Source organism: Corvus hawaiiensis, chromosome 13 (assembly GCF_020740725.1).
Source record: "Corvus hawaiiensis isolate bCorHaw1 chromosome 13, bCorHaw1.pri.cur, whole genome shotgun sequence".
In the NCBI taxonomy this organism is placed as follows: Eukaryota; Metazoa; Chordata; class Aves; order Passeriformes; family Corvidae; genus Corvus; species Corvus hawaiiensis.
In genome coordinates, this window is record NC_063225.1 from 18,980,847 (window position 1) to 19,005,313 (window position 24,467).

General features: G+C 41.5%; 1 protein-coding gene across 1 annotated transcript; it reads left to right on the plus strand.

Annotated features, from left to right (window-relative positions):
• The first annotated feature begins 766 nt into the window (after positions 1 to 766).
• Positions 767 to 24,120, plus strand: IREB2 (iron responsive element binding protein 2). The gene is made up of 22 exons (XM_048317726.1): positions 767 to 873; positions 1,473 to 1,562; positions 4,724 to 4,889; positions 6,010 to 6,147; positions 8,148 to 8,369; positions 9,961 to 10,030; positions 11,059 to 11,242; positions 11,818 to 11,957; positions 12,344 to 12,515; positions 13,619 to 13,719; positions 14,149 to 14,265; positions 14,970 to 15,129; positions 15,973 to 16,108; positions 16,692 to 16,776; positions 17,378 to 17,534; positions 17,812 to 17,936; positions 18,240 to 18,344; positions 18,624 to 18,766; positions 19,233 to 19,380; positions 19,470 to 19,592; positions 20,111 to 20,296; positions 20,907 to 24,120. The coding sequence occupies exons 1-22, from the start codon at positions 855 to 857 to the stop codon at positions 21,018 to 21,020; spliced, it is 2,901 nt and encodes a 966-aa protein (XP_048173683.1). The 5' UTR covers positions 767 to 854; the 3' UTR covers positions 21,021 to 24,120.
• Positions 24,121 to 24,467: the final 347 nt, after the last annotated feature.

Sequence of the window (24,467 nt, forward strand, 5' to 3'; positions counted from 1 at the left end):
GGAACTGTTGGAGCAACTCCTGAGGAAGCCACGAGGGCTGGAGCACCTCCCCTATGAAGACAGGCTGAGAAAGTTGGCGCTGTTCAGGCCGGGGAAGAGAAAGTTGTGTGGAGACCTCACAGCGCATTCCAGTACCTGAAGGGGTCCTACAGGGAAGGTGGGCAGGAACTATAGTGATAGGACAAGGGGGAATGGGTACAAATTGAAAGGGGAAATTTTTGATTAGACATTAGGAAGAAATTCTTTACTGTGAGGGTGGTGAGGCACTAGAACAGGCTGTCCAGGGAGGTTGTGTATGCCCCATCCCTGGAAGAGTTCAACGCCAGGTCGGATGGGGCTTGAAGCGGGACCGTATGATCTTTGGGGCCCATTTCACCCCCTCAGCGTCGCATGATGCGCTGTAGGGCGGGGCCGCGCCCAGGGGTGGGGCAAGCCCGGCCCAAGGGGCACCGCCCGGCCCGGCCGGCGCCGCCCCGCCCGCCTGCGGTACCGCGCCGCACCACCAGGCGGAGCCACCGCGCCGCGCCCGCGGCCCCGCTCCCGGCGCGGCCCCGCCCCTCGCACGGCCCCGCCCCCCTGCGGCCCCGCCCCCAGCGGGGCCTGACCGGGCAGCTCCGCCCACGCTCTCGTTATTGCTATCGCGAGAGCAGGCGGCTGCCCTCTCCCAGCTACTTCCGCCCTCTCGGCGAAGCCTCGCGCGATCTCGTGCCCTTTCCTCCCCGGCAGGGTGCGCAGTCTCGCGAGAGCGGCACCTCCCGCTAAGGAGGGGCGGGGCGTGGGGCGCAGTCTCGCGAGAGCTGCCGGCCCGCCGGCGCCCCCCGGCCCGTTCCCTCACGCTGACATGGTCGCCGGCGATGGACCCTCCCAGGACAGGTCGGTCACTGCGGGGACGGGGCCGCCCCGCCCGCCAGGACACCGTGGCCCTGGCCATCAGGTCGCCTTCTGCGCCGCCGAACGGCCGTGTCCCGGGCCTCGGGGGTCCCGCCGGGGGGGAGCGGCCCCGCCCCTCTGTCTGCTCCCTCCCGTGGGTTATTTATTCCGGGCACCTAATGGCTGCTACGAGGTTTATTTTTGTCCCTTGTTCCCTTGACGTTGCCTTGGCAGTCAGCGCGCTACGCTTCTTGCTGTATTAAAACCCATGTCTCTTATCTGCTCTGGTGAGGTGTCTTATCTTGTGTGTAGATGGCAAACTGAGACAACAAAGGTCAGGTGTGTTCAGGCTGTGCTAGTGACCTGCATTGAGCTGTATGTACCTACTCTTACTGATGCTTTTAAAACTCACCTTAGTCACACATCTACATCACGAGGTGTCTCAATCCATTTAGAAACCTTTCCATATTGCATTTACTTACAGTCTAGAGGAACGGTTTTTTGGGCAGAATCAGAAATACGATCTCTTTTTGGGAGTCCTCAGTCAGTCCTGAAATATCCGGTTCGTTCGTGGCTGTAACTTTGTTTGTTTCGTCTCCCAGGAAGCCCTTACCAGCCCACCGTTGAAGCTTTGGAAAGCCACCCCGAGAAAAAGTTTTACAATGTGTCGAAGCTCGGAGGCGCCAAGTATGGTACGATGATCTCTGGGTGTAATTGGGGTGGTACCAGCAGCAGACTGCACCACTGGCTGCCCTGCGGTGGCAGGAGATGCAGTTGGGAATTCTTAATGGGTGTGTTTGGAAGCTGATCATTTCCCAATTTCTTAGTACTTTATGGAGTTGGCAGGGGCAATACTTGTAGCGTTTTTTTAGTAAGGAAGAAAATACAGGTGTTTCTGCAGTTTTCAACAGTATTCCAAATCAGAAGAATTACACTTTTGAAAAAAAATGAAGTGACAAAGAACTCCTATTTAATACTTCAAAAATAAATACCGCTTTTAGTGTAGTTTTGTACAGCTTCGAGGTGTCCTGATTTCATCTCCCCAGCAGCCTCACATAGTGGGTGACTGTTTGCTGGAACATGGCTCCTGCTGCAGGGTGAGTTTTTGTGGTGCTCATGCTGTTGCTTAATCTCAGCTTGTCATTAGTATGCAATAGCTGTCTGTGCCAAAAAGACCTTTATTGGGTCTCTGTGTCCAAGTGCCTTTTAAAAACTCACAGTGTTGCACATGTGGTGGGAGGGAAGTCCATGCAGGGGAGGGTGCTTTGCTCTGTGCCAGCTGGAACAGGCTTTAGTCTTGCAGGTAATCAAAGCATACTGGCAATAGTCTCTCCCTTTGTTTTCATGTTAAACTGAAATACTTACATGGGGTACTTAGTAAAGGCATTTGGGATATTTTTCAGTTTTGCAAGGTCTGAATTCTTCTTTATTCATGGAATTTGTGATACGTTTCTTGAATGAAAAAAATACCAGTGGATATTTCACTTTAAATCTATGTTTGGCCACAGTTATTAATGCCCTGTTGTTTAAAGAGAAGAGAGAGGAGGGCACAGTGTCTGCTGAAACTTTGTGCAACAGCTGTGTGCTCTTGCAAATTTCCCCTGCATGTAGTAACAAAGTCAGTCTTTCAGATAAGCACACATGGAGGAAACTGCTTCAGTTTGTGGCTTGGTCCAGGGAGAAGCAGTGCTGTGGTAGTAACAAAACCAGGCGGTTCCACGGCAGTTTTTTGAAAAGCCTTATGACAGCAGTGGAAATAAAACAACAATATACAACTTTCTGCTAAAATGTGCCATAAAGGTTGTTGCAGTAATTGGTATTCCTGAAGATATTCTCAGGAGTCTAAACAGACTGCACTAAGAGGGTCTTTCTCTTCCAACAGAAACTTCTGTGCAGAAGCTGGAAGCCTCATGTTAACTTCAAGATGGCAAAATACTAAATAATGTCTAGACACAGTGTGGGACAGCACTGGTAGCAAATCCAGCATCTGGAATTGCTCACTGCATTTGTTGCTGGAATAGTTTTGAGTTTTACCTGTTTGCCCTCTGCCTTGGGGCTTCTGACTGTAATTTGACATTAATTGCTAGCTGATATTAATCATATTACTAATGTAAATGTTAATTGATTTAGTTGCAGATTTTCTAGTGTTTAAGACTTACGGGGAAAATGAGAAGAGCTCAGAAGGATTTAGGGCAGAGAGGACATGTGGAGATCTAGACCAGGCTCCTGCAGGGGCTGGAGCTGATGTGGGGAGCCTTTCGTGATTAAGCTGTGCCAGTCTGGGAGGACAGATATTCCACTGCCTCCCATGGTCCTGTGCTTAACCGTGCCCCCTGTGAGCTGCTTTTCCCTTGTACCCATTCCCAGTGTCCCTCTCTGCACCCTGGGACTTCTGTGATTTCACTGGGCACTTCTGCTAAGTCAGGCCTCCCCTTGGCTGCAGTCCCCAGGAGGTGCTGGGCACTACAATCAGGTCACCATCTCCCCTGGGGGTGAGCCAGCCCCGCTCTCCCTGCAGCTACTGTGTGTCAGGCATGGTACAGAGCCTCCTAGAGGGGCCTGTGCTGGATGTGATCTCATTTCTGAAGCTATCCTGTACCCTGGGAAGCCCCGAACTGCACATGGTGTTGCAGACAGGAGCTTGCTGGTGCCTTGCTGGAAGCAGTTGTTTCTCCAGAGCTGGTGCTGAGCAGCCCCTGGGGCAGTGGGGTTTATAACCCACAAGAAAGCAAACCAGTTCTCCTCTGGGAGCCTGGCTTTTTAATTGAGTGAGTGGTGGCATGGTTTGTTAGTCCTTTTTGATGACATCTTTATACTCAAGTTTACTCAAATCTTAAACTCAAAATAGTGACTTGTCTAACTAGAAAACAGTGGATATTATCTGTGAAAGACACAGTGAGAACAGAGTCAGCAAATTCTATATTAATAGTTTGTGAACAAACCACTGTATTAGGTTGAGACCACCAAACCTTTTTTTTTTTTTAATTGAGGCCTGAACGTAATTGTTTCACCTTCCTCCAGCTAACTTTTTTTGTATTTCTCACTGTTCTTATGAAGCTGTTTGCCTGCTTGAATGATGCTGAACACAGTGGGATTTGGGGAAGGAATGTCAATAAATCTTGATGTTTTTTCTTTAGTGGTTATTTGTTTTGTTTTGTTTGCAGTGAATAATGATGTTGGGGGTTTTTTTCCTCTTCCCTCTTTATTCATTCTCATTTCCATTTCCCTTTTTTTTTTCTGTGCAGAAAACAGCTGGTTTTCAGTACCTTAATTCGTATCAGTAGCAAACTAACTCAAGTTGTATTTAATGACATGTTCTTCTTTATATTTTATGAAATATGATAATTTTAAAAGGGCACATGGCAGAATAGTTTCTGGTCTTTGTATCACTGTTAATTGAAAATAATATTCTGGCATTGGTTGCTTTTGGCTTGGTATCTTGAGTAACGGAATGGTGAAATTTACAGTTAAAATGACTTTGAGTATTCCAGTAGTAGTTGCTTTTGACCTGCTCTGATCAATAATCCCAGGTCTATATTCCTTGCATCTCTCCCTTGCCAGCATAAGGTACCTTATTAAATGTCACTGTCTGAACAGTGTGGTCAAGCCATTGGTATCTCCCATTAAAATCCCATAGGATAACCCATCAATTCGTACATTGCGCAACTCACCATTCCATATTGTGTAAGGAAGATCAAACCCAAAGGCAACTGGAAAAGCAGGCTCCTGAAGCTCTCACCCTTCCAAACCGTAGAAAAGTGGAATTCCTTAGAAATGGGAGATTGTAATTTTAAAAAAACTGTGTAAGCTGCAAGTGCTGCACTCATGGGGTCTGTCCCTTGCCTCACCCCAGGTACTCTGCCTTACTCCATCCGAGTGCTGTTTGAGTCCAGTGTCCGTAACTGCGATGGCTTCTTAGTGAAAGAAACAGATGCTATGAACATCTTGGACTGGAAAACAAAACAGAACCATGTTGAAGTGCCCTTCTGTCCTGCCAGAGTTGTTCTTCAAGACTTCACGTGAGTGTGTGTGTGCCAAAACCCCCAAAAGAACCTGTGCAAACTCACTGAGTTTGTGTTCAATTCTTTGGCTTGAGAATAAATCACACCTCCCTCTTGATACCCAGGTGGAAACCTGTGCACTGCCTCTGCTGTTCAGTAGATTCCTCATGATAATTCTATATGATGCAAGGGTAGAAGCTGTTCCGTAGGGTACTTTGGCTTTGGGACAGGTTGGCAAGGCTGAAACTGCTGGCCTGCAAGGAACACTTCACAGGATAGATAAGAGCCAGAACACAAATGGAAGTGGTGATGTTTTGGCTGTAGCCAGATGGTTGACAGTTCACACTGTCACTGACAGTTCTTCCTTGAGATAATTGAAGATTAAATATTGCTTACTCCACAATAAGTAATCCAGTCGAAACCATGAATAATACATATATTGAAAAAGCAGCCTCTTAGGATATTAACTTCCTTTGTGATTTGACTATGGCATAGCTAAAAGGGCAGTCCTTCAGCAATTTGCAAATATTAAATTTAATCTGTCTTGCTGACTCTGTATATTTATTAAGCAGTCAGGTAATTAAAAAAAGGAATTATGATGATAATAAAAATGAGGTAACATCTGCTTAGCAGGCAAAGCCAGTAAGATTTATGTAGTACTGTGTTATATAAGCATTGCCCCTCTCTGTTTTGTACAGCAACATGAATATACTTGTGAAATGCTATGAGCTTAGAAATGGCTCTGTTAGACAAATAATACATGCTGAGGTGTTAAATGTATAGCACAAGCTTCACTTGCATAGCAAGGTTCTGTTGTAAAGGTAAGGAGTATCTAAAGATCCTTTCTGTGCTGAAGTACCATCACACTTGAGAAGCAAAACAAGACATGAGAGAAATGTGGTCATCTTTGAGATGGGCCCATTATTGTCTTCAAACATGCTGTTGCTTGAGAGGGTGTACCTACTCCAGTGACTTTCAGAATGGTTCCAGTCCTTTAAAAATTAGAGAATAACAGGTATATTTTTTGAAATATGGATGGTAGCTAGTTCTAGACTTGAATAAAATTAAAAATAAGTTTGTGCATTTCAGTCAGTTAATGTCTCAGGTTGTTTTACTATTCTGTTTTTCCATCTGTTAGTGGAATACCAGCAATGGTCGATTTTGCTGCCATGAGGGAAGCTGTGAGAAATGCTGGAGGAGATCCGGTGAAAGTCAATCCTGCCTGCCCAACTGATCTCACTGTTGACCATTCTCTGCAGATTGATTTCAGCAAATGGTAACATACCAACATACTTTTTTTTTTTTTTTTTAACAAGCCAAACATTTTTGTCTTGACACTGAAATGTGGATTCATTCACGTCTTGTTACTATCCCATTAATCGTTTGCCATGTGTGGATCCCTGAAACAAGACCTTGTGGTATCTGAAAAAGGGCTGGATAAAAATAGATAAGAACTCCTGAAGGAGAGGAAGAATACTTGTGAGGCCTTATGGGTGAAGCTGACTGATAATCCAAATTCTGGGCTGAAATAACGGGATCTGGCATGGTTTCCAGAAAATAAATGTGTCTCAAGAGAATGAGGCAGAGGGCGTTTGTTATTTTGCTTTGCTCTGATTTTATTGTTCAAGTTTAACAGAGCTGTTTTTTTCCATACAGGCTGCCTCGTCACAGCTCCAGAGAAGGGGCCTGCAATTCTACTGGGCATATTAAAAGACTGTCATTGCAGTCCATTGCTTGTGACTGGTTTGGGTTTTTTATGGCCTTTGATTTAACACCAGATAAATGAGGCTGTGGATATTTTCAAAGAGAGAAGTGTGCTTGGAGAAGTCTGGAAAAGTAAAGGGACTGGAAAGCTACCAGCGTGGTTTTCCTTGTCTGACAGGCAGTTATGTGATGAACACAGCCTGGGGCTGCCTGTGCTAGAAACATAAATACTGCCCCAGAGGAAAAACTTGGAGCTTTTGTTTAGTGTTTGCTGAAGTCAATACTAAATAGTGCAGTTTCCCTTCACCTTCTCCCCTGCCTCTTGATTGTGGAGCCTTCCAAAATCCATGCAGAATTGCATAAACTGAGCAGGTTCTTTGGAAATCTTAAAAGTTCATGGGGAAAAAGCCTGTGGTCATAGGACACAGATGTGTGAGTCATTTCTGTCAACCTTCCAAATGCTCACAGAATTTCAGTTTGCTGAGTGTTAGAAGAGCAAGAAGCTACAGATTATTTGTTGTGCTGCGTCTGTGTTGTCAGTTCTGTGCTCTGTCCATGCCTATGTCCGGAGGGACAGCTGATTCCTTTGCAATTAGGCCAGCCTAAAATTATCAGGCAGACCAAGTGTTGGCTAGAGGTCTCAACATACTGCTTTGTAATGATAAATCCAGCCTCTGGAGCATCACTTTGGAAAGCTGTGGGGGCTCAGCAGCTGCTGGCCTGTGATAAGAAGCCCTTAGCTGCAGGGTGATTTGTGCTGCTTTTATAGAGAGCTCCCATCTGTGGGCCACAGCCTGGTGGGCTGGGGTGGGATTTAGACAAGGTATCCTCTGAGGCCAGGCAATACCCTGCAATTTGATAACTAAGTATCTGGCTGTGTTACTGAGGCAGGAGAAAGCAGTGGCTTTAGTGCAATTTTGTGATTTAATTATTACTGAGAGAGGTAAAAGTCATTAGTTTTTCACAATAAGCTTTCTTTGCTGTCCTGCAGATACTGAATATTGCACAAATAGAGGGTAGTGTGCTATATGGACTTTTCTTTTAAGAAAACTCTGGCTTTTCTCTCTTACTTCTGACTGGCTTGAGTAGCCAATTTTTCTGAGCCTTTGAGAATTTGTATAAAAAGCCTAATTAAAGGATCAAGTTATGTTTCTTTCCTTGAGAAAGCAGTGGTTTTAACAGAACATGTACAGCACTGTATTAAAAAAAGAAACAAGTTCAGTCTACCATTTGGATGAGACTCTACCCACACCTTCCAAGTTTAAAACTCTTGAGTTCAGCCTTTGCAATGCTGTTTATAGATTTCTGGTCTATTGTGAACGAATGGAAGGAGTTGTTTGGTGCTAATCTTTCAGACAATCCAGTTTTGCTCACTTCTTACCACACCACATTACTTAACTAAGCTTATCCGGTGGTAGTTTACTTTGCAACAGGGTTGTAATAAAATAACTCTATTTTTTCAGATACTATTTTATAATCTGTTGAAGGAATTGTTCAAAAACAAGGGGGTGTGTGTCTGTATGTGTAACCAGATTCCCAATGTCTCAATGAATGTTGTGTTTAATGTTGCAGTGCAATACAGAATGCTCCCAACCCCGGTGGGGGTGAGCAGAAGCCTCCAGCCAAGCTGTCCCCGATGAAGGCGCAGCCTCGGAAGCTGCCCCCGTGCCGGGGCCACAGCGGCTGCAGGGGCTCGTGCAGCACAGGGGAGTCCAGCCGCAGCTCGGGACCCTTCTCTGCGCAGATTGAGAACACCCCCATCCTCTGCCCCTTCCACCTTCAACCCGTGCCTGAGTATGAAAGCTCCTGTGCTAAATTGTTTTTTACTTTTGTGTGTTGAGCACTGCCTGTGACAGCTCAGGGAAACGGGGTTGGGTTTTTTTTAAACATCCTTTGTAGTTTTCACCCATGCCTAGAAAAGTTGTATCAGTATCTAGAAGTAGGTCGGATGTAGCAGATAGGAATTGGTCTACAATAAATTTTTCTTTTTACAAGAAGAGCCTTACTGAACACCCTGCAGATGGCCACCTATTGGCTCATGGCTGTGACTTTTAAATTAAATATTAGTACTTCTCTCATTTCTTCACAACAACAAATTGGAGTCATTCTCTGCTGCAGAGCAAGCCTGAGTGAGTAACTCAATGAAGCATTAATTTATTTCTAAAAGTAATTCACAGCTTTTGTGTAATAACTTTTCAGAAGCCTCTGGCTCTTAAAGAACTAAGAACTAGCCTATACATCATCCCCCAGCCTGTACAGGATCTCACAGTCCATCTGTCACTGAGTTGAAATTCAGTAAATATCCTGCCTGTGTAGTAGCCATGGGGAGGCTCATGTCTGTGCCTCTCCCAGACTTCTGTGTTATTAACAGGTCTTTGTGCACCGTTCCATCTATGCCAATTATGTGTAATCCTCCTCCTTCAGCTGCTGCCTCTTTGCCTGATGGACTGTTCAGATCCCTATCTGCCTGTGCTGGACAGGTGTACAATTAGAAAGCTGATCAAATCTGTATCCCACAGTGATATTGTGCTGAATGCTGTGGTAACGGTAATAGATGTGGAAATATTCCTGCTCAGTACAGGTGTAGGAATGCAGAAGGAGTGATGTTTTCAGCAATATTGGTGTTCTGGCAGCACACCAACAGTGGTATTTATGAAGCTGCAGTGTGAACACTGACTGTCCCTCGGGACTTGGTGAAGCAGGAGAGCTGCTGACCTGCTGCTGCTGCAGAGAAGAAAGGAAAGGGTCATGACTGTAAAATACACTTCTAAAAATTGAGGACTTCCTTCCTTGTACAAAGCAAGTGTGTCCCCTTCCTTGTTCAGCTGCCCAAAGCAGAGATTATTCTTCTTAAATTATGGATTACTCTGTTACAACAAGTATCAGCGTCTTAATAAATTACACCTACTAAGAAAAAATAGTTCATTTTATGGGACTATACTGATGAGTACTTGTGACAAAATCTTGTGGCTTGGAGGGAAAAATGGAGGATAGTTACAGTTGAACTAGTGAACATTGTGGTTCTTTAATGTATGGAGTTTTGAGATGTGCAGCTTGTGAGACAACTGATAGGGGGGTAAAAAAGCTTCTGTGTATTGTAGCACATGCTTGGAATAGATCTCTTAGTATTTTCAAGATCGCACACTTCAGGCAAACCATACCTAGAATAAACAGGTTCTCGGACACAGCACATATGAAATCAGCTATTTTTCACTGTTTACAGAAAGCTTGCTGCAGGGAAGCAGTTATCTTTGTTCTAATAAACCACTTCAAAGAGTCCTGCAGGCTTAAATAAGTCTTTCATCAAACAAACTAAAACTACAACTTGTTATTCTGTAATTTGAAATAAATTATGACAGTACTTGTAAACTTGTTTTCTTCCTAGGCCTGAGACAGTATTGAAAAATCAAGAGATGGAATTTGGCAGAAATAGAGAGAGGCTTCAATTTTTTAAGGTATGTCTGTGTACCTGCAGGCTTTGTGGTTTGGGTTTTATTAAAGAGTCATTTGTCTACCAGTATTCAGGTGTAATTATAAATTAAATGAAATTATTTGGAAATGCCAGGTTCTCAAATCTGAATTAATTACAAGAACAGAAAATTTGCTTTCTAACTTGAAAAAGTTTGCTCTGATTTGATTCTTGTCAGTGGGGATTTATGAAGTATTAGTCTTTTTAATGCCTTTCATGAACTCAGTGCTTTAGGTCACAGTGAGTTTCTGGCTGAAAGGGTCATTTATCCATACCTCTGTTACAAAAAATGCTGAAGTTGGAAGTGTTGAGTGGAGACCAGTGTTCAGACATGGCTGCTCTCAAACTGGGCAGCAGAAGTCCTGTGGTGAACATCAGTTTCTCTGCTCCTGGGCAGGGCTCTGCAACATTGCTATTTGATCCTCATGCACTAATTTGACATGGTTTAGGAATTCACTGCAATGGTCTAAAGCTCTTTTCATGGATGTAGACTAGACGTTTCTTTCTGAAAGTTGTAAATTAGCTTTTCCGTTATTAAGGAAGGAAAATGGCCAGGCTGGATCTTGTTACAAGTTTCCATGTCTGCTCTATTAAATGTCCCGTCCTGAGTTTGCAAGCAGTCTCACCCTGGAGTGTCAAACTCAGTTTTACTGTAAATATAAATTCTGCTATAAATACAAGTGCTTAGGTTCTGTTGTCTGAATACCAGTCTTAGGTGAGCTTGTAATCAGTTGTGTGAACTGGAAGGTAAGAGATTTCTGCAGCCCTGCTTTTGAAAGGTAGGCATGAATTACTGATTCAGCCTTCAGAGGAATTGAGTGAAAGCTTTTGTTGATGATTAAGAGTGTATCCACGGAGATCACACACCTCTGTTTGACAAAGGGGCAAAAGCCACTTGGGGTGAATAGCAAAAACTCTTATTGTGTCTTGTTTTGTCTTTTTAGTAATGTTCTAAGAATTGAATATACCTTTGAAAAAAATACAACTCTTATTTTCATTTTGGGAAAATTACAGTGGAGTTCAAAAGTTTTCGAGAATATATCCATAATTCCACCCGAGACTGGAACGGCACACCAAGTGAACTTGGAATATTTGTCCCGAGTGGTTTTTGACATTAAAGATTTCCTGCATCCCGATAGCGTGGTTGGCACAGACTCGCACACAACCATGGTAAATGGCTTGGGTATCTTGGGCTGGGGTAAGTATGCTCACCAGAACTTCATTGCTCTTGGAAAGGCAACTAAAGTTGACTAAAAAATATTTCTTCCCACTGGATGTTTGTATCTCAGGCATAAGAGACTGTCTTGAATTATTGTTCTGAATGTTTTTTGTCTACAAGTAATCTTGATGAAGATTTCTTTCCATTGAGAAACCACTCTTTGTAATTTAAAGAGAAAACAGCCAAAAACTAGCTGATACTCAAATAAGTGCCGTTTGTACAGCAGAAATTTGCGTGAAGGTTTCTTTTCTCTCAGAAAATTAGTTTCAGATATAAAATATTTTCTGGTTGACTGTTATGTCTAACTTGAGTAATAAGTCTTGCTTGATTTTTATTTTTAATGTGCAAATATTTAACAGAACTTCTACATTTCTTGCTGTGTCCTTTTGGGGAATGGAGTGATGCACTTCACTTGTGAGAGAAAAAGCAGAAGTATGTTTATTGTCATAGGTCTTTAGGCTCAATATAAAGGGTTTTATTATGTTTTAGTACCTTAATGTAATGAGTGTAGGTTAGTTAAGGTGCTGAAAAGCCATGTCCCACTCTCCTTGCAGGCGTCGGGGGCATTGAGACGGAAGCGGTGATGCTGGGAATGCCAGTCACTCTCACTCTGCCTGAGGTTGTGGGCTGTGAGCTGACAGGCACAGTCAGCCCGTTTGCCACATCCATAGATATTGTTCTAAGCATTACAAAGGTAAGAGTTCAATGCCTTTTCAAACAAAAGAGAGTTTGTTGCAAGTACTGCCAGTGGTGTTTGAGAAATGAACTAAATGCAGGAAGTGTTTTTAGTATACCTTTAATCATGGCAGTGCAGAAAGGTACAAATAATCTCTAACCATTTATATTTGCAAGCCCTTTGAAGTAATGGGGTTTTTTTTCTTTCTCCTCTATAGTGGTTTACTTACAGACTCTCTTTAACTAAAAATAATTCATAATAATTTTATAATTTTTTTTTTTTTGCAAACATAGGCCTTAGGGTTTCAACTTCTTGTTTTAAATGTTCATGACTTGTGAATTGTGACAAACACAACTTGCACTGTACCTCTTCACATAACAGGTATTGTGTGTTTTTTCCAACAGCATCTTAGACAAGCTGATGTCGCTGGAAAATTTGTTGAGTTTTTTGGGAGTGGTGTTTCCCAACTGTCCGTAGCAGACCGAACCACAATAGCAAATATGTGTCCTGAATATGGTGCTATTCTGAGTTTTTTCCCTGTTGATAATGTGACATTGAAGCACTTAAAGCATGCAGGTAAAGATTAAACTAAAGCAATGATTTATTGTAATTGTGTTTTTCAGTTGTGGTAAAACATGTTTTTTGCTCTGCAGAAAAACCCAGTATAAGAACTATAGAGTTTTTGCTTAAAACTCCTCAATTCCTACGTGGCGCTTTTCTGCGGAGTTCTGATATGGATTTAACATGTAATTAGGCTTTTGCTTGAGGTTTGTGTCCAGTCTGGTCCATTTGTCTAATGCCCGATTTACGAACACGATACTACTTTTCAACATCCAGAATCCTAGTTTTTGGAAGCATATGTAAGCCTATAAAAGAAAAGTATTAAAGAAATTCTCACTTACATTTTGAAATATGTATGGAATGTAAGTCTTCTTGATTTGAAATGAATCCCATAACCACCTGGAGATTCCCTACAAAATCGAAATTTAAAATGATTACTAGAAATAAGTGAAAGTGCAGAATAAATCTGAACATGTCTCTGATTTTTCCCAGTGGTTTGTTTCCCTTTGAAGTGTGTGATTTCACTGGCATCTCAAGCTAAGCAAGGAGGATATCAATTCCTTATCAAGCTACTGCAAACAGAGAACCACAGGGTGACAGATGCCAAAAAAATCTCATTCATGAGTGAGACTTTGAGACTGAAATCTGTCACTTTCAAATGAGAGTTAAATGCTTTCAATAGCAAACATGTTTGTCTGATCGGTGCAGAGTAAATGAATGGGTTTGGAAGAGTAGCCAGCAGTACTGCCTATTGTCAGCTAAGCACAGGGTCTGTATTAAACAAGGAAGTCCTAACACAGAAAAGCCTTATGGACTTCAGGGACACAACTGTCAATTTAGTTAGAGTTACCACTGCTAGAGCTGGAATAGCTTATTTTGTTTCTTGACATAGAAAGACAAGTTAAGCTAATTTAGAAAAAAATGTAATAATTTATAAATGTTTTCATTTGTGTATCATTCCTGAATAGAATTTGGGATATGGAAGTGGTATACTTGGAGAAAAAAAAAGTACTTTGAATGTTACATTTAAAACAATCTGAGTGTCTGAAAGTTGTGTGATTTGTTTTATTTATGTATTTTAATGTGACTTTTCTCATGTTTGAAATAACCTTCCTTAGGTTTTGATAAGGCCAAGCTTGAAGTCATGGAAGCGTATCTTAAAGCTGTGAAGTTATTTAGAAATGATGCGAGTTCTTCTGGAGAGCCCGAGTATTCCCAGGTATGCTTGAAAGTTGTTTGTTTGATTCTCATAAATAACTACTGATGATTTCACAGTCTCGTCTCCCACTGTAATTTTCATTGCTTTCAGCAAAGTTGTATTTATTAACTCACAGTTTCGAGAAGCAGAGCTTTTCTGTAAAACATGGAGGGGATGGGGAAAAGAAGGGAGTATGGTAACATTATACTGAATTCCAGTCATCCCAAGGATTGTGAATGGTAGAAAAGTTATGGGTAATGTTAAAAAATGCTTGGAATAAGAGGAATAGCCTCTTACAGTCAGTGGTGTTGAAAATGGAATCCCAGAGTTCTAAATGTCTGAGAACATTCAAATTTGAAACAAGAGTTCCTGGGTGTCTCAGGAGTATATTCCATGTACCACTGGTCCGGGGTTGGTAATGCCTGCACTTTCTGTTTCTTGCTTTCTTAGGTAGTGCAAGTTAGTCTAAGTTCTATAATTCCATATGTCAGTGGCCCCAAGAGATCCCAAGATAGAGTGGCTGTTAATAACATGAAAAATGACTTCCAAGCCTGCTTAAGTGAAAAGGTTTGTATTGCTGATGCTCTCTTCAAAAGGTATTTCCTGTAATTCACATGAATAAATGTTATATTACCTATTCCTTCTGTACCTGCTGAGCCCTCCTTATTGCTACACAACTGCTTATCCAGGGTGTTCTGTTCTCGCTTGACAGGCATCCCAAGGGTAAATCATTGGTGTGTTTGGCAGGAGCATGACCTTCCAAAAATCCTTAATTTAGGGATTTATTAATTAGTCCTAATTTAGATTGCTAGGGAGAAAGAACTTTAGGTAGGGACCTCTGGAGGATGTTTGAGTGCTGAAGAGCACTCAGGTGAGGGTGTAAAATGCTAATTGACCTACTCTGGTTTAGTTACCACCCTCTTGCAATTAAAATCTTGGACATGCTTCTAATTCAGGAACCAGTATTGTGTAGATTAGACATGTACTCTTAAAGGGATGTTCTTCCGTATACAGAAGGAAGTGAATTGTGGAACAGCCACACATAGACTGGCATTTGTTCACAACTGTTGCAAAGTTAAAGCAGTTGTGAAGGAAGAAGGCCGAGACCAGTGTACAGACAGAGGGACCTGAACTGAGGGCTGCTTTTAGATCTATAACGGTTCCTAGTGGCATAGCTGAGTGTTATTTCAAAACCAGTGTTCACTTGGTCTTGATGTAATGTCATCCTTTCTGTTCTGTAACAACTGGTAACATGTATTTTTGTCATCCAGTCTGGTGTTAAAGGGTTTCAGATTGCAGCTGAGAAGCAGAATGACATTGTGCCTGTTCAGTATGAAGGAAATGAATACAAGCTGTCCCACGGCTGTGTTGTCATTGCTGCGGTCATCAGCTGTACAAACAATTGCAATCCATCTGTCATGCTTGCTGCAGGTATGTTGGGACCAGACAGCTCAGGGTCTTAATGGTGCACTCATGTTTGCACAGCCCTCACCTTCAATTTTGTAGGTTCTCTTTACAGGTTTGAAACTGCAACTTTACAGGTTTGAAACTGCAGACTTGTAGCCTTAGCTTGTAGGCTCTGGAGGTTATATAGGGAAAGTTGCTTTTCCATAATACAATCTTAGTTTGTCCCATAAAAGCAAGTATTAAGGAGAGTAATTATAAAATATTTACACTTGGTAGTATTACAGCAGGTAAGCAGTTCTAGGGCTCCTGTCAGGTGGATGCACACAGTGGCACTGCTGATGCAGGAGGTGAGCTTTAGCTTCCAGCCTGTTCTGGATGATGAGCTGTGCTGCCACAGCCAGGACAGAAACTCTGTATTGCTGAGCAGTTGTTCTGTCACTATTTCAGGAGTATCTGCCACACCTTCGCAAGCTGCAGATGATTTTGTTGGAACAGCTCATCTGTCAGACCTTGCTCTCTTTTTAAGATCCTCTGTGGCCAGGGTGAGCTTCCCCTTAGGGTTGTGTGGCCTGTCTCTAGAGACTGAACGGATTGGCACTGTCAGCTAGAACATGGCAGAGATTTGTCTTAGAGAAAGTAAAATGGGTGTCTACCTTCCAGGAATGGGAATAAAACCATGCATGGTATTGTTATGAGTTAAGAAACTTTATTCAGGCCAGTAATAGCTGTAATAGTTTAATAAACTGAAAGTTGTTTAATCCTCTGGAATTTTTTATGCTTGCTTTAACTAAGGCAGAAGCATACAGATGTCCTATTAAGGGATATACAAATCATAATCTGTGTCGTTTTTTCCTTTTTGTTTGGTAGGACTCCTGGCCAAAAAAGCTGTTGAGGCTGGCCTAGTGGTGAAGCCCTACATCAGAACAAGTTTATCACCAGGGAGTGGAATGGTTACACATTACCTCAGTTCCAGTGGAGTATTGCCATACCTCAGCAAGCTTGGGTAAGGCCTGTTTCTGTTGGCGAGTTTGGGCAAGTAGTACATAGCGGGGTTGTACAGGCTGATAAATAGGATTGCTGTTCATTTTGGGTTAGCTAATTCCTAACTTAGTAGATTGCCATCTTACTTACTGACTTAAAATTATTTTGCTTCATTGTATTCCCTCTTTAAAATTTATGATGTGTAGCTCTAATATATCAGAGCTCTGTTTTTCCAGTCACAAATTACTTCATTTTAAGTGACTTGCAGGACAGGATGTACTTGATAATGTATTTTAAAAGTGGAAGCTGGATGCAAATTTATCAGGACAGTCTGTATTAGTCTTTTCTTATCATTGCTGCTGTCAAGGGTTGTTTAGTTGGTTTCTGGTTGCTCTGTAGCAGTAACAGTGGGATTATGTTCAATATTCTGTAACGGTACTCAGCTGTGGTTTGCATCAGTGACATGTAGTGTCTGCTGTGCATTCTCTAAAAAGAACTGTCGAAGGACAAAAAATTATTGGGGATTGTTAATAAAAGAAAATGCAGTTGTTAACAAATTGCTCGTGACCATGTAATGTGTGACTTGATTGGTTTTTCCCACGTAGGTTTGAGATTGTTGGTTATGGGTGTTCCACCTGTGTTGGGAACACGGCCCCTTTGCCAGAAGCCATCAGGAATGCAATAAAACAGGTAAAGCTCTGTCTGGCTTGTTGAACACAGAAATGTATTTCTCACCCAGTTAAGCAATCAAGAAATACAGTAATTCATGCAAAATACACTTCCTTTTTGGTTTGGACTTCGCATGATGTTGTTGGCATATTTGCTTGTTAGAGGGAGACCATGCCAATTCATTGCTATGTAAAATAAATGTAATAAGTAGTATTTTTAGAATACAGTTATAAATGACAAGATAAATACATATGATCTAATCTTGCAGAGGATGTAATGTGTAGATTTTGTATCATAAGTGAAGAGGAGGGTTTTAAAGAGCTATGGGCTCAAGTCATTTTAACCAGCAGTGTCTAAAAGCTACAACTTTTTTCTCTTCTGAAGCAGAAGAGAAATAAAAGGCAGGAGAGGAGTTGACTGAATTGACAGGAGAGCATATCAGAGGGTCAAAAGGGAAAATGAGAAGGGCAGTGGGAGAGAGCAAAATGCCTTTCAGTTGTAGTGTTAGAGTAAATTTTTGAAGGGGAATGCTAAAAGCACATCTGACTTAGTCAACAAAAATAGCATAAGCTGTTTAAGTACCCCAAACTGCTGCAACACTATGTCTGGGTCTGCCTTTCAGGGTGATATCATTGCCTGTGGGGTACTGTCTGGCACAAAGAACTTTGAGGGCCGCCTGTGTGACTGTGTCCGTGCCAACTACCTGGCATCCCCTCCGCTGGTCGTGGCCTACGCCATTGCGGGCACCGTCAGAATAGACTTTGACACAGAGCCTCTGGGTGAGTGTTTTCCTACAGCTTCTGTTTCTGCAGCTGGTGCACATGGGCAGAGATTCCTGCACATGATTTCAACACCCAGAGCCAATATATTCAAAGAGGAAGCACAGCCATATTTGCTTTGCTCATGGCTAAAGCAAAGCATTCACTTAACTGATCAAATTCTTTGCCTATCTGGTACCATCTTTGCAGGCCTGAATATATACACATCTATGTTCTAATACAAATCTCAAGTCTAGTATTTTATTCTTCAAAACTACTGTTGTGTTTAAAATCTTAGGCACTGGTTTTAACGGCAAAAGTATTTACTTACGAGATATTTGGCCCACCCGACAAGAACTTCATACAGTGGAAGAAGAGTGTGTGATATCATCCATGTTTAAGGAATTGAAAGAAAAGATGGAGGTAGGAATGGTCTGTTCTGCCTAATTTAAAGGTTGCGTTTCATTGTAGCTTTATAATATCTTGCAGTTGAATGTGATTGTTTTGCCATTTATTTCTGTTATGGTAATGGAGGGCTTAACTGAGGGGTACTTGTATTTAAAAGCAATTCCCAAGTAATACCCAGTGAGGTAACTTGGAATATGTAATAGAAAATTATTACTAAATAATAGTAATTAGTAAAATCACCAGTACAACTTTAGTTTTTGAGTATAAAAATACAATAAACTAACTTCTGTTCTTTTCAATTAATTTTCTTTCTTGTAGAAAGGAAACAAACGATGGAATTTACTGGAAGCACCAGAGTCAACTTTATTTCCCTGGGATTTAAAATCTACTTATATTAGATGTCCTTCCTTTTTTGATAAACTTGTAAGTACAGTGGATCTATCCACCAGATTATATGGATTACTTTTAAGTAAAGGAATAGCTATTCCAGTAAAGCTTCAATGTTGAACTAACAAATTTAATTATCACTAATATTTCTCAGTCTTTTAAATACTGTTTATGTCTCTGGAGTGAGTGGAGCCTGTACATCAAGGGGCCTTCCTATACTGCAGATACAGTTTATATGTCTGTTTCTTGGAAGAAAATGTTTAATGTTCCTTTTCTTCCCTTCTGTTGTTCTTTCCCCCCACCCTTCCCTGTTAGGCCAAAGAACCAGTTTCACCGCAGGCAATTGAAAACGCCCATGTGTTGCTGTACCTGGGGGACTCTGTCACCACAGATCACATTTCCCCTGCTGGGAGCATCGCAAGGAGCAGTGCTGCTGCCAAGTACCTGACCAGCAAAGGGTGAGCACTTGCTGCAGCACAGGACTGCTGCACGTGCTGGATAATTGATTCGCACTGTCACCTTCCTCTAGAAATGCCTGTCTGCAGAAAGGGGAGACTATATGTGGAAAAGCAAAATAATTAATCAATGTTAATAAATATGCTGGTAATGGCAAGAGGATTAGTAAGGTGGGTTGTTTCCTAGAGCAATCTCCCCATAAGTCTTCTGTAAGTACCACACTGCTTGTAGCACTTCATAACGAAGTTGTAGAAAATTAATTTAAAATTGCAGTTTTCCTCATGAATAACCTAGCAGTGATTTACCCATGTTGTTCATGATTTATAATAATTACATTTGTTGGAGGTCTAGTTGTTTACATCTTCCACTGAAGACTTAGATATGCTGCAATAATTGTAAAAAAATCATGATATCCTTTTAAATCAGATAATCTTTAACTGATTTCTTTCAATTTGCTTTTTATTCCAGACTCACACCTCGTGAATTCAACTCTTATGGGGCTCGAAGAGGTAATGATGCTGTGATGACAAGAGGTACCTTTGCAAATATCAAGCTTCTGAATAAGTTCATAGGAAAACCAGCTCCTAAAACAATTCATTTTCCATCAGGACAAACGGTAGGAATATATTTGTTTGTACAGCTGCTCTGGAATGGGGATTGCAGGTTTAGAACTCACTCAAAATGTGTCACTTTGTCATTCCACAGCTAGATGTGTTTGAAGCAGCAGAGCTGTACCAGAAGGAAGGCATTCCTGTAATTATTCTAGCAGGAAAGAAGTATGGACTGGGTAGCTCAAGAGACTGGGCTGCAAAAGGGCCTTTTTTACTGGTACTGCTGGTTTGTTTGGGTTTGGGGGTGATTTTGTTTCTTCTAGAAATACCTAAAAACACATTATATAATTTCTTTGTTAGAATCTTCATGGGGGAGAATCACTAGTCAGGATAAATCTGAATTTCCTCATTATGTAATTTACTGTCTTGAATACCAGACTGAGACAAATCAGGCATTTGTCTATGCTGGCCTCTGTTTGGTCTCCATGGGGTGATCAGTATCTCACTGTTGGAGACTAATTTCCACTTATATTGAGAATGTATTCCGAGTCAGCCATTGATTCATGTCCTGTTAACTCCAGCATGGCCACTCTCTGTAACAAACTGTTTCACACTGCGTGGGCCTGCTCTGGCTTGTTTGCTTCCATCTACCTGGAAAGCTAAAAAGATGTTACCAGGGTACTTAAAGGACTCTGCAAAGCACTCTCTTTACTCTTGAGTTTGAATTGCGAGATGTTGGACATAATCTCTGTTCAAAGGTTACTTCTGTGTTTCACTCTGCTTGCATTTTCACAGGGTGTTAAAGCTGTCCTAGCTGAGAGCTATGAGAAGGTTCATAGGAGTCAGCTGATTGGAATTGGCATCGCTCCACTTCAGTTTCACCCTGGGGAAAATCCAAGTACTTTGGGACTCACTGGAAGAGAGCAATTTTCTATATTGTTCCCTCCAGAGCTGTTGCCCAGAATGACTTTGGATATTAAGGTATCTTTGCAATATTTTTAATTTCTCTATTGAATGTTCTGATGATTGAAAACAGAGAAAGAGAAGTTAATTCTGATGATAGGAAGCAAAGCAGGAAAAAACAAAATTTAATTCTCTTGGAAGGTAAGCTTATAGTCCTACCTGAAGTTTGTCATGGCAGTTGGAGTTTCCCAAAGTACATGTACACATGTTCTTCGTACACAACTTTGTATGCAGCCTAATATTTTTCATCAGAGTGGTATTTTGCCCCTCATGGGCTCAGTATTAGGGTGGAATTGAGTTTGTCTCTCATAGGTGTGATGATTTGAGAGAGGCTTCAGCTCTCCATTTTCTGTAAACAAGCCCGTAACACAATTGGTGCCATCTTAGGGACATGGTGGTTTTTGGTTACCAACAGGCCCCTGGCCTGCTCACAGCTGCATCTAAACTGTGCCCTAAAACAAGCCTTCCTTCCATCCAGCCCCAGCAGGCTTGGGGCTGTAGAGGCATGTCAGAGGGTTGAATTTGCTTGTGTTCAACAAAACTTGGGGTTAGAATGTTGACTGAGAATAAGCAAGGGGAAGTGAAAGCAAAGCTTAATTGGTTTCTCTTTTTTGCTTTTCTTTTGAAGACAAGCACTGGAAAAGTATTCAGCGTGATTGCCTTGTTTGAAAACAATATGGAGATAACTTTATACAAGAATGGTGGAAGTCTAAACTTTGTGGCTCGAAGATTCTTACAGTAGCTACTGACTCTCTGGGTACCCTGCATAACTGGTAACTCAGCAAATGCCTTGTGTGAACCCAGGAATCTGTACCGTGGAACTGCAAACAGTCCTAGTGTGCTCAAAGTTACTTCGTCCATGGATGTAAAAGATTGTGAATCATTGTAACTGCAACGAGATCCTTTCTGATTTTAAATAATATTCTAATGGTGCTATTAAACATTGCTAAAATCAACATGTGTATTGTGACAAGAGAGCTGTAAGTATGGAGGGGATGTTTTATCAGACCATTTTGTAAATAAACTATGCGAAATTGAAACTGATTGTGCTGAAGATTATTATGTAAGAAGATTTTCTGCAGTTGTTTCCACTCAGTTTTTGCACCTGTAAATCTGCGTACTGCTGTTTGTTGGTTTAAGAGTAGCAGATGGCATAGAATCTTAAAGGCCAAACATTAATTTTTTTTTCCTCATCCAGAACTTAGAAAAGATACTGAGTTTTCAAATTCTTTAGGTTATGGGCTGAACAAAAGCAGTCCCCATGAGGCCCATGGTATCCTGTATCACAGATGATGACTTCCTTACCTTTGTTACGGGATTATATTTCATCTGGATCCAGATTTAAACTCCTCAAGCTATGAAATATATGAAACACTGTGTGCCTAGAAATATGGGAAACATTTCTGCATTAAAAAAAAATCTCACAGTTGTTTCATTCATGCAGGTTAAGCCATGTTTCTTCATGCCCTTCAACTGAAGTTTGTCACATCTGCTTCAAAGGGTGCACTTTCTCATTTATGACATCTATTTTTATTGTGCTCTCTGCAATATCGTTAGACAAAGTACCTCCCCATAATGTTTTAACCTTTAAAAACCTTTTAAAACATTTACTAGGGTTGTTTAAATTCCTCTGCTTTAAATACAACCTATGTCTAATGTTACACTTGTCAGATGTTCAAGAGCCAGCCAGGTCGCCATACTGCCTTTTAATGCTTCCTCATGTGCTGGCAGTTCCCAGCTCTTACAAAGTGTCCCATTCTGAGGAATAGCCCAGAGTACTGAACAAACCTTTCTCTTATGGCACTGCAGTAGCTGTGGATGGAATTGTCAGCACACTGAGGGTAAAGCCCCTGTTCCATAGTTCGTATTGGCAGGAGATGCAGAGTTCCTGCAGAATGGCTTGTGTTCCCACTGCACTGAGCTCTGGTGGTGTCTGAGCTGTGCCAGTGAGTCTGCAGCTCCAGCAGGCTCTTCCTGTGCTCCTGTGTCTTGAAAAGCTTCATAACTCCACTTACAGTTTGTGTAGAGATTAATTTCTGCTGGAGAACAAAACTGCAATACTTGCCTATAAATTGTCAAGATTTTGCTTTAAGATTTTTTGTTCTTGATAAATGTTGTCTTAAATATCAAAACATTCAAGAGGACTATATTAGCTTTATTTACATGTGCTTTTCATTTATAACCAGACACTAAGATAGCTGACTTGTAAACTAACAGATGCGCTGTTCAAATCTTTAAATAGTATGTTTGACATTCCTTAAAAAAAAGCCCCAAAACCTCTTGCATAATTATATCAATACAATGTATTTTTGACAGTTCAAAGGCCAAACTAATTTGATTGACATAAGTTTGATACATATTTTTCTGTTTCGTTAGACAAAGTTCACTAAAGTTTTAACTTCTGTATAATCCATTTTTATATTTCACTAGTTTGATGTGGTTTTATTTTAGGTGAGATGAAAACCATTCCGGTGACTCCTGCCACTTCTAAGGGGGATAAGTCAATGCGGTTTTGAATATTATATTCAACTGAATGCTGAATGAGTTCCTGTTCGGTGGTACACTTCCATTAATTCTATCCAGACTGACTGAGCAGATCTTACTTCTTGTACAACAGTGTCTGATTGCTATTTTATCCCAGCTTGAAGGTATATTCTTGATTTAGTTCAAGAAAACAAGTGTTTGGGGAAAAAAAGGGAATTTAGCGCTAGTACATAATGATGCCTCGTGCAGATAATAAAACTGCAACTCCATGGCTATTTATAACTGTGTAACTACTAATGCTTGAAGGGAACACAGCCCCCTGCCCTCTCTCCATGTTTCAGGAGACGGGTCCAAGCCATGTCAAGGCAGACTGATGAGGTGAAGTGCAATTTCAAGGCATGCGACTTACCTGCAAGTTGTCACCAGTAAAGCAAGTCAGCTCTTTTTAGAGACACAGGGGGCTTCATTACCTTAGCAGCTACTTTAATTCTGCTGCTCTATGGAGTCTTATGTCCATGAGAGAGCAGTTCTGAGCAGTGCTTGGGCACGGGGGCTGCTCAGCTGGAGGTTCCTATTGTTGCTGCAGCAGGTCCAGCTCTAAACAAGCCCAAGTCAGTGGCATCTCCGAGGTGCGTAGGCTGACTCCTACCCTACCTTGTGGTGTGGGGGTGCTGTGTGGGATAGCACTGCCCACATACCATCTGCTCAGTGGTGGGGAACTGCACTGGCTTGTGATCCATGGGAACAGCCCTGTTCCCTCTCCCCTGTACAAAGTGCACCTCAAGAGCCCAGCAGCAAAGGGAAGACATTTAACTTTGGACACACTGCTAGGACTCTGAGAGCCTTAGGTGGGCAGGAGTGACAGGAGCCCTCTGGCAGGGGCAGGGCAGGGGACAGTCAGGATTGCTGTGCTCACACACCGAACGCCGTTCAGTTAGACCTCTCTTCAGTATCCTAAAACATAGGAGGACATGTCCTTGTTTGAGAAGTGACTCAGTGTGTTAAATGTATTTAACCTAGACCTCTCTTGATTTGGATTTGGGGGGAGAATCATGTTGAAATTTTTGTAAATGTTTTCTCTTCTTGCTTCCCTCTTCCTCCCCATCCCAAACTACAAAGCTTTGGGATAGTGTTGATGTTTATACATTTTACACCTAAGTATAAGGACAAGAAGCTATGTATATTAATCATATTTAAGCAACTGCAAATCATTGTCTGATGTTTAAAGCCAACAGAATAGTGTAAGTTTTAAGTTCAGTAAGTATTGTATAGATATATCTTAAGTTCAATTGATGAAAATTGTGCATAAAATGTTACCAATGCTGTAAATTATTTTTAATAAAGAAAATTGTATCACAGTTCTTATATGTTACTGTCTATTTTGAATAGATAGTATGGAATACACTTTAAATGGTACTGTGTGTGAAGGGGCGGGGTGAATAAAGAAAGGGGTACTATTATATATCATATAATTATGCCTGTTTCATTTTCTTGTTAGGAGTATTTGAGGTGGGCTCGCAAAGCATGCTTAGCTGATGTAGAAGGATGTTCTCTGGATTAGCTGTGCTCCAGACACCAGTCTGGATGTTATATCAAATGCTTTTTGAATAACTTTTTCTTTCCCTTCTGAAAAATGTCTAATTTAGAATCTAGATGAAATCCTGTATTAAAGCAAGCTGTTGGCCAAGGTTACAGCTATGACAAG